The 13,174-nt window shown below is 58.9% G+C and overlaps 3 protein-coding genes across 3 annotated transcripts; all 3 read left to right on the forward strand.

Moving 5' to 3' along the window:
* Window positions 1-1,281: 1,281 nt before the first annotated feature.
* LOC142029585 (feather keratin 1-like) lies at window positions 1,282-2,270 on the forward strand. The gene is made up of 2 exons (XM_075024444.1): window positions 1,282-1,311; window positions 1,511-2,270. The coding sequence occupies exon 2, from the start codon at window positions 1,531-1,533 to the stop codon at window positions 1,843-1,845; it is 315 nt and encodes a 104-aa protein (XP_074880545.1). The 5' UTR covers window positions 1,282-1,311; window positions 1,511-1,530; the 3' UTR covers window positions 1,846-2,270.
* A 2,864-nt stretch (window positions 2,271-5,134) lies between these two features.
* LOC142029586 (feather keratin 1-like) lies at window positions 5,135-6,123 on the forward strand. Its single transcript, XM_075024445.1, has 2 exons — window positions 5,135-5,164; window positions 5,364-6,123. The coding sequence occupies exon 2, from the start codon at window positions 5,384-5,386 to the stop codon at window positions 5,696-5,698; it is 315 nt and encodes a 104-aa protein (XP_074880546.1). The 5' UTR covers window positions 5,135-5,164; window positions 5,364-5,383; the 3' UTR covers window positions 5,699-6,123.
* A 1,193-nt stretch (window positions 6,124-7,316) lies between these two features.
* LOC142029588 (feather keratin 1-like) lies at window positions 7,317-10,042 on the forward strand. Its single transcript, XM_075024446.1, has 3 exons — window positions 7,317-7,333; window positions 8,887-9,017; window positions 9,217-10,042. Exons 1-3 carry the CDS (start codon window positions 7,317-7,319, stop codon window positions 9,549-9,551), a joined length of 483 nt encoding a protein of 160 aa, XP_074880547.1. The 3' UTR covers window positions 9,552-10,042.
* The last annotated feature ends 3,132 nt before the right edge of the window (window positions 10,043-13,174 follow it).

The following is a 13,174-nucleotide window of genomic DNA, read 5'->3' on the forward strand; positions in this document are numbered from 1 at the left end:
GCTCCTTCCGCATTTGTGGCTACAACCCCTCAGGCCCCACGGACACGTATCCACCCAGTCACACAGCAATCATTCCTACCACCCTTCCTCTTCCTCAGCAACAAGCACTGCTCACCTGACAAACTGCCTGCAAAACACTCCCCTCCGCTCAACTGGGGCAGGCATTGCCAGGCATCAACCCTTCGCCATACGTCTACCACCACCAAGCCCTTGGCTCTGCAGCCATATGCAGCGTGCTCACCTCTAACTACCCATAGCAACGTCGAAATCCTCCTTCTGCCCATCACACGCCCTGCAGAGAAATGGCCTCACCCCTCGGCACTCTCCCCAACTACAGACCCCAAAGGCCTGGCTCACCTCCGCCCCTGCCTGCCGCTCCCACTGCCCCTCAGCCTCTCGCCACACTCACGGGCTGCTCTGAAACTCACCTGCCTTTGCAACGTGCCCCACATCTGTGTCACGCCAGAGCCCAGGCTGCAAACTTGCCGGCCCCTACGAAGGGCAGCGCTACGGAGGGGCCAACACAAGCCTTTGGGGAGCCTGGCAGGGCTCCCCACGGCACAGGGCTTGCGAGCTCTGAACCAGGGCTGCCGCGACAACGGCCTGCTCCTGCAAACAGCCCTCCTCTCGCCCCTTGCACTGCCAGCCCCAGCCCCAGGGACGGCACCAGGGGGCCACGAGCCCACACAGGCAGCCTCCCTTCTCCCAGCTACAACCCCACCAGCAAGAGGGGCACCCAGACTCCCGCAGAGCACACCCAAGGGGAAAGGCCAGGCCTAAAGACAGCCTTAGCGAGCTGGGAGCAAGGCAGAGAGGGACCAAACGCGACGGAAGGGGCAGCGTCTCACGCCTGGCACACCTCCAAAGACCAGAGCAGCCTGCCAGGGCTCTGAGGAAACGGGGCCCGCTCTTCACAACCCACCCAAAAACCACACCACACGACTGCCACGGGATGACCTCACTGATGACACCCCACCTCTCCTGTCCTTCGGTCGCATCCTCTGCCCGCCTTGACACGTGCCATCAACCCCAAGCCTTTGAATTCTAATAGCCACACTTAAAAGCTGCCGCCAGGGTCAGATGGACACATCCTCAAGAGGAGGACGTGAAATTGGAGAATTGCGGCAAGGGAGACACACCCCGCCTCATTACTTGCATGGATGGGCCATGCAAGAGCTGCTTGCTGCAAAATGACATCATGCACAAAGGCTGACTCACCCCTCGGGCGCTCAGCGACCAGCATAAAAGCCAGCCCAGCACCTCTCTCCCTCACACACTTCTCCCAACGCCTTCTCCTCCACCGTCAACAAGGTGAGCCTCAACCCCCTTCCCCTCCTTCTCCTGCCCCACCTGCACCGTCTCTTCCACCACGCTCTGCCCCCAGCCTCAGCAGCCCTGACCGCCACACTCCCCCCGGACCCACACCGGGCCTCCCCACTCCCTCGCCCTCCTGCAACACCGCCCCTCGCATCCCCGCGCCCCTCCGCTTCCTCAACACCCTCTCTTCCAGGGCCCCTCCACACCACAGACATGGCCTGCTACGACCTCTGCCGCCCCTGCGGACCCACCCCGCTGGCTAACAGCTGCAACGAGCCCTGTGTCCAGCAGTGCCAGGACTCCCGCGTCGTCATCCAGCCTCCCGCCGTGGTGGTCACCCTGCCGGGACCCATCCTCAGCTCCTTCCCCCAGAGCACCGCCGTCGGATCCTCCTCATCGGCTGCCGTGGGCAACGTCCTCAGCTCCCAGGGAGTGCCCATCTCCTCCGGTGGCTTCGGAGGCCTGGGCGGCTTCGGCTTCGGAGGCCTGGGCTGCTTCGGCGGCAGAAGAGGCTGCAACCCCTGCTAAGGGCCCCTGACGCCAACCGCCCACACCCTGGAAGCCACGGCATGGATTGAGGATGCACCTCCATCCAGCATGTTGCTCACACATGGGCTCAGTAACAACGGCTCCTCCTCTCAAGGCACAAAGCAAGCACCTTCTCACAAGCCAAAGACCACCGGGGACCTCCAGTGTGCTGCTCACCCCGTGGGGCGGGAAGATCTAGGAGCTCTGCCGAGATCTGTCTCACACAAGGGACCTCAGCTCACGGTCGCCCTACTTGCACCTCAGAGCGGCTCCTTTCCATTTGCCGCTCCTGCCTTTTCGCTCTTTTTTTTGGTCTCTCAATAAAGTTCTCCTGCATCCCAGCCTCAGACGCCTCCTCTTCCTTTCTTCTCCCATGGCTCTTCCAACCTCACCCAGCACAAAGCCAGGCCTCCAGAGGCCACCGGGCTGGCTGCAAAGGGCCTACAAGACCTCTCTTAGGAACCGTGTCCCCAGCAGCAACATCCCCACACCCCGCCACGGCGGGCCTTCCAGCCCGTGACACAACCCTTTCAGTTACCCAAACAAAGGCTGGGACACGCTAATGCCCTTCTACCCACGCCTCTGACACAAGCTCCCTGTGGCAGCACACACTACACCAACCCTCTTCCCCACCACGACTCTCTGAGCAACACACCAAGCAGAAGCACAGCCAACAGAATCATTTAGCAAGGAACCTCTGCACATCATCTAGTTCAACACAAACTGCTCAAGGAGGCTCAGCGCCAGCAGGCTGTCCACGACCACGTCCGGTCAGGTTTTCAGTATCTCCACGGACGGAGACTCCAACACCTCTCTGGGCAACCGGTTCCACTGCTTCACCACCCTCACACTGAGAAAGGGCTGCCTTCTCTGCCAAGGAAATGGCACGTCTTGTCAGCTTTCTCCATTCACCCTCGACCCGGCCGTGGGCACCGATGAGAAGAGTCTGACTCCCCTGTCCACGTTGCCCCGCCACACGCGATTTAGACACAGTGATGACATGTCCCCTGCGTGGTCTTCCCTCCTGGCTGAAAAGCCTCCCAGCTCTCTCCTCTTCTCCTCAGACCACAGATGCTCCAGTCCCTTCAGCGTCTTGGTGGCCCTGCCTCCACTCGACTCGCCCCACTAAGGCCATGTCCTTCCTCCACCGGAGAGCCCTCAGCTGGACACAGGACTCCACACGGGGCCTCACCAGCGCTGAAGAGAGAGCAAGGTCACCTCCCATGACCTGGTGGCAACGCTCTCCCAGCGCCGCCCTGGAGACTCTTGGCCTCTTTTGCCGCATGCGCGCATTGCTGCCTCGCAGGCAGCTCGTTCTCCACCAGCACCACAAGATCGGGCTCCGTAAAGCTGGCGGCCCCCAGCACGTCCTGGGGCCCGGCGCGATTCCTCCCCAGATGCAGGACTTTCTGTCTCCTCCTGTTCAACTTCAGGAGATTCCTCTCTGCCCTCATCACCAGCCTCTCCAGCTCTCTCGGTAAAGCAACGCAGTCTTCCAGTGCCTCAGCCTCTCTTCCAGGTTTTGCATCATCTGCCAACTCGCTGATGGGGCACTCCGACACACTGCCCAGGACTTTGCTGATGGTGTTGAACAGTGTCGCTCCCACAGCCTGTGACCATGCAATGGGAGAAAGCGTCAAAGGCCTTACAAGAAAGTTGAGAGAAACGCCAGCCACAGCGCTCTCTCTGCGACCACAAAGCTAATCTCTTCAACGCAGACAACACGCAGGTCGGTCAAGCACCATTTCCCCTTTGTAAATTCACGCCGACCACTCCCCATCCCCTTCTTGTCCGTCCTGGCATTGGCAGCGCTTTCCGGGAAGACTTCCTACATCACCTTCCACAGGAACAACACCAGGCTCACTGGCATCTCCTTACCCACATCTTCCATCCTGATCTTCTTCCAAGATAGGAGGGCAAAGAGCTGTGTACCAAGTATCAGGAACCGCGCCCAGGGGCTATGACCTGTCCGAGATAATTGAGAGGGGCCTCACAAGGCTATCGCACAGCTCCTTCCGCATTTGTGGCTACAACCCCTCAGGCCCCACGGACACGTATCCACCCAGTCACACAGCAATCATTCCTACCACCCTTCCTCTTCCTCAGCAACAAGCACTGCTCACCTGACAAACTGCCTGCAAAACACTCCCCTCCGCTCAACTGGGGCAGGCATTGCCAGGCATCAACCCTTCGCCATACGTCTACCACCACCAAGCCCTTGGCTCTGCAGCCATATGCAGCGTGCTCACCTCTAACTACCCATAGCAACGTCGAAATCCTCCTTCTGCCCATCACACGCCCTGCAGAGAAATGGCCTCACCCCTCGGCACTCTCCCCAACTACAGACCCCAAAGGCCTGGCTCACCTCCGCCCCTGCCTGCCGCTCCCACTGCCCCTCAGCCTCTCGCCACACTCACGGGCTGCTCTGAAACTCACCTGCCTTTGCAACGTGCCCCACATCTGTGTCACGCCAGAGCCCAGGCTGCAAACTTGCCGGCCCCTACGAAGGGCAGCGCTACGGAGGGGCCAACACAAGCCTTTGGGGAGCCTGGCAGGGCTCCCCACGGCACAGGGCTTGCGAGCTCTGAACCAGGGCTGCCGCGACAACGGCCTGCTCCTGCAAACAGCCCTCCTCTCGCCCCTTGCACTGCCAGCCCCAGCCCCAGGGACGGCACCAGGGGGCCACGAGCCCACACAGGCAGCCTCCCTTCTCCCAGCTACAACCCCACCAGCAAGAGGGGCACCCAGACTCCCGCAGAGCACACCCAAGGGGAAAGGCCAGGCCTAAAGACAGCCTTAGCGAGCTGGGAGCAAGGCAGAGAGGGACCAAACGCGACGGAAGGGGCAGCGTCTCACGCCTGGCACACCTCCAAAGACCAGAGCAGCCTGCCAGGGCTCTGAGGAAACGGGGCCCGCTCTTCACAACCCACCCAAAAACCACACCACACGACTGCCACGGGATGACCTCACTGATGACACCCCACCTCTCCTGTCCTTCGGTCGCATCCTCTGCCCGCCTTGACACGTGCCATCAACCCCAAGCCTTTGAATTCTAATAGCCACACTTAAAAGCTGCCGCCAGGGTCAGATGGACACATCCTCAAGAGGAGGACGTGAAATTGGAGAATTGCGGCAAGGGAGACACACCCCGCCTCATTACTTGCATGGATGGGCCATGCAAGAGCTGCTTGCTGCAAAATGACATCATGCACAAAGGCTGACTCACCCCTCGGGCGCTCAGCGACCAGCATAAAAGCCAGCCCAGCACCTCTCTCCCTCACACACTTCTCCCAACGCCTTCTCCTCCACCGTCAACAAGGTGAGCCTCAACCCCCTTCCCCTCCTTCTCCTGCCCCACCTGCACCGTCTCTTCCACCACGCTCTGCCCCCAGCCTCAGCAGCCCTGACCGCCACACTCCCCCCGGACCCACACCGGGCCTCCCCACTCCCTCGCCCTCCTGCAACACCGCCCCTCGCATCCCCGCGCCCCTCCGCTTCCTCAACACCCTCTCTTCCAGGGCCCCTCCACACCACAGACATGGCCTGCTACGACCTCTGCCGCCCCTGCGGACCCACCCCGCTGGCTAACAGCTGCAACGAGCCCTGTGTCCAGCAGTGCCAGGACTCCCGCGTCGTCATCCAGCCTCCCGCCGTGGTGGTCACCCTGCCGGGACCCATCCTCAGCTCCTTCCCCCAGAGCACCGCCGTCGGATCCTCCTCATCGGCTGCCGTGGGCAACGTCCTCAGCTCCCAGGGAGTGCCCATCTCCTCCGGTGGCTTCGGAGGCCTGGGCGGCTTCGGCTTCGGAGGCCTGGGCTGCTTCGGCGGCAGAAGAGGCTGCAACCCCTGCTAAGGGCCCCTGACGCCAACCGCCCACACCCTGGAAGCCACGGCATGGATTGAGGATGCACCTCCATCCAGCATGTTGCTCACACATGGGCTCAGTAACAACGGCTCCTCCTCTCAAGGCACAAAGCAAGCACCTTCTCACAAGCCAAAGACCACCGGGGACCTCCAGTGTGCTGCTCACCCCGTGGGGCGGGAAGATCTAGGAGCTCTGCCGAGATCTGTCTCACACAAGGGACCTCAGCTCACGGTCGCCCTACTTGCACCTCAGAGCGGCTCCTTTCCATTTGCCGCTCCTGCCTTTTCGCTCTTTTTTTTGGTCTCTCAATAAAGTTCTCCTGCATCCCAGCCTCAGACGCCTCCTCTTCCTTTCTTCTCCCATGGCTCTTCCAACCTCACCCAGCACAAAGCCAGGCCTCCAGAGGCCACCGGGCTGGCTGCAAAGGGCCTACAAGACCTCTCTTAGGAACCGTGTCCCCAGCAGCAACATCCCCACACCCCGCCACGGCGGGCCTTCCAGCCCGTGACACAACCCTTTCAGTTACCCAAACAAAGGCTGGGACACGCTAATGCCCTTCTACCCACGCCTCTGACACAAGCTCCCTGTGGCAGCACACACTACACCAACCCTCTTCCCCACCACGACTCTCTGAGCAACACACCAAGCAGAAGCACAGCCAACAGAATCATTTAGCAAGGAACCTCTGCACATCATCTAGTTCAACACAAACTGCTCAAGGAGGCTCAGCGCCAGCAGGCTGTCCACGACCACGTCCGGTCAGGTTTTCAGTATCTCCACGGACGGAGACTCCAACACCTCTCTGGGCAACCGGTTCCACTGCTTCACCACCCTCACACTGAGAAAGGGCTGCCTTCTCTGCCAAGGAAATGGCACGTCTTGTCAGCTTTCTCCATTCACCCTCGACCCGGCCGTGGGCACCGATGAGAAGAGTCTGACTCCCCTGTCCACGTTGCCCCGCCACACGCGATTTAGACACAGTGATGACATGTCCCCTGCGTGGTCTTCCCTCCTGGCTGAAAAGCCTCCCAGCTCTCTCCTCTTCTCCTCAGACCACAGATGCTCCAGTCCCTTCAGCGTCTTGGTGGCCCTGCCTCCACTCGACTCGCCCCACTAAGGCCATGTCCTTCCTCCACCGGAGAGCCCTCAGCTGGACACAGGACTCCACACGGGGCCTCACCAGCGCTGAAGAGAGAGCAAGGTCACCTCCCATGACCTGGTGGCAACGCTCTCCCAGCGCCGCCCTGGAGACTCTTGGCCTCTTTTGCCGCATGCGCGCATTGCTGCCTCGCAGGCAGCTCGTTCTCCACCAGCACCACAAGATCGGGCTCCGTAAAGCTGGCGGCCCCCAGCACGTCCTGGGGCCCGGCGCGATTCCTCCCCAGATGCAGGACTTTCTGTCTCCTCCTGTTCAACTTCAGGAGATTCCTCTCTGCCCTCATCACCAGCCTCTCCAGCTCTCTCGGTAAAGCAACGCAGTCTTCCAGTGCCTCAGCCTCTCTTCCAGGTTTTGCATCATCTGCCAACTCGCTGATGGGGCACTCCGACACACTGCCCAGGACTTTGCTGATGGTGTTGAACAGTGTCGCTCCCACAGCCTGTGACCATGCAATGGGAGAAAGCGTCAAAGGCCTTACAAGAAAGTTGAGAGAAACGCCAGCCACAGCGCTCTCTCTGCGACCACGAAGCTAATCTCTTCAACGCAGACAACACGCAGGTCGGTCAAGCACCATTTCCCCTTTGTAAATTCACGCCGACCACTCCCCATCCCCTTCTTGTCCGTCCTGGCATTGGCAGCGCTTTCCGGGAAGACTTCCTACATCACCTTCCACAGGAACAACACCAGGCTCACTGGCATCTCCTTACCCACATCTTCCATCCTGATCTTCTTCCAAGATAGGAGGGCAAAGAGCTGTGTACCAAGTATCAGGAACCGCGCCCAGGGGCTATGACCTGTCCGAGATAATTGAGAGGGGCCTCACAAGGCTATCGCACAGCTCCTTCCGCATTTGTGGCTACAACCCCTCAGGCCCCACGGACACGTATCCACCCAGTCACACAGCAATCATTCCTACCACCCTTCCTCTTCCTCAGCAACAAGCACTGCTCACCTGACAAACTGCCTGCAAAACACTCCCCTCCGCTCAACTGGGGCAGGCATTGCCAGGCATCAACCCTTCGCCATACGTCTACCACCACCAAGCCCTTGGCTCTGCAGCCATATGCAGCGTGCTCACCTCTAACTACCCATAGCAACGTCGAAATCCTCCTTCTGCCCATCACACGCCCTGCAGAGAAATGGCCTCACCCCTCGGCACTCTCCCCAACTACAGACCCCAAAGGCCTGGCTCACCTCCGCCCCTGCCTGCCGCTCCCACTGCCCCTCAGCCTCTCGCCACACTCACGGGCTGCTCTGAAACTCACCTGCCTTTGCAACGTGCCCCACATCTGTGTCACGCCAGAGCCCAGGCTGCAAACTTGCCGGCCCCTACGAAGGGCAGCGCTACGGAGGGGCCAACACAAGCCTTTGGGGAGCCTGGCAGGGCTCCCCACGGCACAGGGCTTGCGAGCTCTGAACCAGGGCTGCCGCGACAACGGCCTGCTCCTGCAAACAGCCCTCCTCTCGCCCCTTGCACTGCCAGCCCCAGCCCCAGGGACGGCACCAGGGGGCCACGAGCCCACACAGGCAGCCTCCCTTCTCCCAGCTACAACCCCACCAGCAAGAGGGGCACCCAGACTCCCGCAGAGCACACCCAAGGGGAAAGGCCAGGCCTAAAGACAGCCTTAGCGAGCTGGGAGCAAGGCAGAGAGGGACCAAACGCGACGGAAGGGGCAGCGTCTCACGCCTGGCACACCTCCAAAGACCAGAGCAGCCTGCCAGGGCTCTGAGGAAACGGGGCCCGCTCTTCACAACCCACCCGCAAACCACACCACACGACTGCCACGGGATGACCTCACTGATGACACCCCACCTCTCCTGTCCTTCGGTCGCATCCTCTGCCCGCCTTGACACGTGCCATCAACCCCAAGCCTTTGAATTCTAATAGCCACACTTAAAAGCTGCCGCCAGGGTCAGATGGACACATCCTCAAGAGGAGGACGTGAAATTGGAGAATTGCGGCAAGGGATACACACCCCACCCCATTATTCGCTAGGCTGTGGAATGAAAGACCTAGTTGCTGCAAAATGCTGTCATGCACAAATACTGTCTCGCCCCCTCAGGCACTCAGCGACCAGCATAAAAGCAGCCCAGCACCTCTCTCCCTCACACACTTCTCCCAACGCCTTCTCCTCCACCGTCAACAAGGTGAGCCTCAACCCCCTTCCCCTCCTTCTCCTGCCCCACCTGCACCGTCTCTTCCACCACGCTCTGCCCCCAGCCTCAGCAGCCCTGACCGCCACACTCCCCCCGGACCCACACCGGGCCTCCCCACTCCCTCGCCCTCCTGCAACACCGCCCCTCGCATCCCCGCGCCCCTCCGCTTCCTCAACACCCTCTCTTCCAGGGCCCCTCCACACCACAGACATGGCCTGCTACGACCTCTGCCGCCCCTGCGGACCCACCCCGCTGGCTAACAGCTGCAACGAGCCCTGTGTCCAGCAGTGCCAGGACTCCCGCGTCGTCATCCAGCCTCCCGCCGTGGTGGTCACCCTGCCGGGACCCATCCTCAGCTCCTTCCCCCAGAGCACCGCCGTCGGATCCTCCTCATCGGCTGCCGTGGGCAACGTCCTCAGCTCCCAGGGAGTGCCCATCTCCTCCGGTGGCTTCGGAGGCCTGGGCGGCTTCGGCTTCGGAGGCCTGGGCTGCTTCGGCGGCAGAAGAGGCTGCAACCCCTGCTAAGGGCCCCTGACACCAACCACCCCTGACACCAGCTACCCACACTCTGGAAGCCATGGCATGAATTGAGGATGCATCTCCGGGCTGTTGCTGGCATATGGGTTTGCAGTCCACGGCTCTTCCTCTCAAGGCACCAAGCAAGGAAGCAGGAAAGGGCCAAGCACATGCTGGCTGGAAACACGGCCCGTGTACCTCCTCCTCTTCTCCATCTTCCTTCTTTGTATCGCCCTTTCTGCTATGTCCCATACTCTCTACTGAAACCACCTTCCCACAAGCCAAAGACCATCAGGAACTCCCGTCAGCTAATCCCACCACAGGGCAGAAAGACCTCAGGATGGTCTTGCAAAATCTAGTGCATGCAAGGGATCTCAGCTCATGGTTGCCCTACTTGCACCTCAGAGCTGCTCCCTTCCACTTGACGCTCCTGCGTTTTCACTCTGTTTTTCTCTCAATAAAGTTCTACTGCATCCCAGCCTGAGACGCCTCCTCTTCCTTTCTTCTCCCAGGGGTCATCCAAATTCACCCAGCACAAATCCAGGCCCCAAGAGTGTGTCTGGTTGGATGGCCAGCGGTCCGGTGCTCAACCTCCTTCAAGCTTGGCAAATCCATACTATCCCAATACAGACATGGGGATTTTTTTGAGACGGCTTCACATGAGTGCCCTAAGGTGCCATGACCTCTTCTGGGAAAATATTTCAGCACCAACAACACAGGTTGGTGTATTTTTTCCTTACAGCACATGACTCAAGCCCTTCACTTGTCCAAACAAAGGCTTGGGTACAGTAATGCTCATCTGGCCATGCCTCTGATGCAATCCCCATCAGCACACTTCCAGCACCACTCTCCAGCCCTAACAAGAAATAGTCTCAGTGAAGCAGAAAGGAAAGCTAGAATATGCAAAACAGGAAGGAGGAAAGGAAGGAGGAAAGGAAGGAGGAAAGGAAGGAGGAAAGGAAGGAGGAAAGGAAGGAGGAAAGGAAGGAGGAAAGGAAGGAGGAAAGGAAGGAGAGACAATGTTTGATTTCCTAACAGGGGTTCAGCATTGGCCTCTGTGTCCCCATTCCATAACCTGAAGGGCACTGACAAAAAGGGCTCAGCTCCCTTGCCCACAGGGATCATCACTGCCCAAGGCATCTCCCCTGTCCTGTGCAGAGGCAAAGGCAGAGAAAGGGCTGCAGAAAGCATCGGATCCCTCATCCAACCACCTTCCCACTCCACAACTATTCATGTGCACCAGCCTTTAGGCGTGCCACACATTTCTCTGAAGGAAAAGAGTTTGCAACAGGCAGCAAGGGAATCCTTGAGAAAACACAACACCCTCTTCTGCTCACTACCTCAGACAGAAAGCTGCATAGAGCCAGACTTGCAGCCCTTCAAATGCACACCACCTTTTGCCAAGACCTTCCTCACTAAAGGCGACTTCATGCACCAGGAACGAGGGTGTGCAGGAAACCTCACGGCCACAACCATGCTCAGGCAGGAGAGTAGGCACAAGGGCCCCAGCACAAACAAGCACTGCTCACCTGAGGAACAAACCGCAAAACATCCACAAGCCACATTTAGGCAGACCACATACCAGCCAGCAACTCACCTGTCCCACTGAACTTCTCCAAATAGATGAGTTGCTACTTCACACAACAGCCAGTCCCCTGCATGGCTGTCCTGCAGAGCCCTTATGCATCTGTCGCATCACTCCGGTCACACAAGTTGTCCCACCAGTCTCAGGTTGTCCCATGATGCCATAGTTCTGTGACCTGGCATAGACCTCTTGCTTCTCCTGCTTACTTCCCAGGCTGTGCACTTTTGCCTACAGGCACCTCAAGTCAATTCTCTTCTGACCCCATCTTTGTCCTTCCAAAGAGTTCTCTTCCTCCCATCACCTCAGCCCATGCACTGATGACCCCAGCCTCTGCTTCATCATTTACCTGCCAGCTGCAGACATCATTCCCAACAGAACCAGCTCATAGCCCTCCTTACCCGGTTTTACAGTGCCATGGAATGGTTGAGGATGGAAGGGACCTCTGGAGCTCATCTGGTCTGACCCCTCTGCTCAAGCAGGGCCGCCTACAGCTGGTTGCCCAGGACTGCGTCCAGGCAGCTTCTGAATGCCCCCAAGAATGGAGGCTCCACAGCCTCTCCGGGCAACCTGTGCCACTGCTCGTCACCCTCACAGTAAAACAGTGTTTCCTGAGGTTCGGAGGGAACCTCCTGTGTTTTGGCTTGTGCTTATGGCCTCTGGTCCTGGCACTGGGCACCACTGGAGAGACCCTGGCTCTCTCCTCTATGCCCCCTCCCTTCAGGTACTTGAGAGACATTGATGAGATCCCCCTGAGCCTTCTCTTCTCCAGGCTGAGCAGTCCCAGCTCTCTCAGCCTTTCCTCACATGAGAGATGCTCCAGTCCCTTCAGCATTCTCGTGGCCCAGCGCTGGACTCTCTCTAGCACGTCCGCGTCTCTCTTGTACTGGGGAGCCCATCATGGACACAGTACTCCAGGTGTGGCCTCACCAGTGCTGAGATCTGCTGGCAATGCTCCTCCCAATGCAGTCAAGGACACCGTTAGCTTGCTTTGCTGCAACGGGGCATCGCTGCCTCGTGTTCAACTCGGTGTCCACTAGGACCCCCAGAGCCTTTTCTGCAGACCTGCTTTCCAGCCGGGTGACCCCCAGCATGTCCTGCTGCCTGGGGTTGTTCCTCCCCAGTACAGCACTTTGCACTTCCCCTTCTTGAACTGCGCGAGGTTCCCATCAGCCCATTTCTCCAGACTGGTGAGGTCCCTCCGGACGGCAGCGCGACCCTCTGGTGTAACAACCACTCCTCCCAGCTCGGTGTCATCTGCAAACCTGCTGAGGGTACGCTCTGCCCTATCACCCAGATCATTAATGAAGATGTTAAACAGGAGTACTGTGCTCAGCTCTGGGGGCCCCAGCATAAGGAAGACATGGACCTGCTGAAGAGTGGATCCAGAGAAGGCCACGAAGATGATCAGGGGCTGGAGCACCTCCCCTTTAAGGACAGGCTGAGAGAGCTGGGGTTCAGCCTGGAGAAGAGAAGGCTCTGGGGAGACCTTATAGCAGCCTTCCAGTGCCTAAAGGGGCCCTACAGGAAAGATGAGGAGGGACTCTTTATCAAGGATTGTAGTGATAGGACAAGGGGTAACAGTTTTAAACTGAAAGAGGGTAGGTTTAGGTTTCATATTAGGAAGAAATTCTTTACTGTGAGGGTGGTGAGGAAGAGGGTGCCCAGAGAAGTTGTGGATACCCTCTCCCTGGAAGCGTTCAAGGCCAGGTTGGATGGGGCTTTGAGCAACCTGGTCTAGTGGAAGGTGTCCCTGCCCATGGCAGGGGGTTTGGCACTGAACAATCCTTAAGGTCCCTTCCAACCCAAACCATTCTATGATTCTATGATTTGATGCAGAATTGACACCTGGGGTACACCTCTAATTACTGGCCTCAGAATAGACCCCAGGTCAAGGCGTTCAGCTGGTTTTCAATCCACCTTACTGTCTGATGAGGCCACATTTTATCAGCTTCTCTATGAAGATCTTCTGAGACAGTGCTAAAAGCCTTCCTGATGTCTAGGCAGACAATATCTACTGCTCTCCCCTCATCTACCAAGCCAGTCATTT

This window comes from Buteo buteo, chromosome 3 (genome assembly GCF_964188355.1).
Source record: "Buteo buteo chromosome 3, bButBut1.hap1.1, whole genome shotgun sequence".
Taxonomy (NCBI): domain Eukaryota; kingdom Metazoa; phylum Chordata; class Aves; order Accipitriformes; family Accipitridae; genus Buteo; species Buteo buteo.

Excerpts from the sequence above, each read along its gene's own strand:
- LOC142029585 (XM_075024444.1), top strand. The coding sequence starts at position 1,531 with ATGGCCTGCTACGACCTCTGCCGCCCCTGCGGACCCACCCCGCTGGCT.
- LOC142029586 (XM_075024445.1), top strand. The coding sequence starts at position 5,384 with ATGGCCTGCTACGACCTCTGCCGCCCCTGCGGACCCACCCCGCTGGCT.
- LOC142029588 (XM_075024446.1), top strand. Across the intron at positions 9,018-9,216 it reads TCTCCTCCACCGTCAACAAG|GGCCCCTCCACACCACAGAC; the intron begins GTGAGCCTCAAC and ends CCTCTCTTCCAG.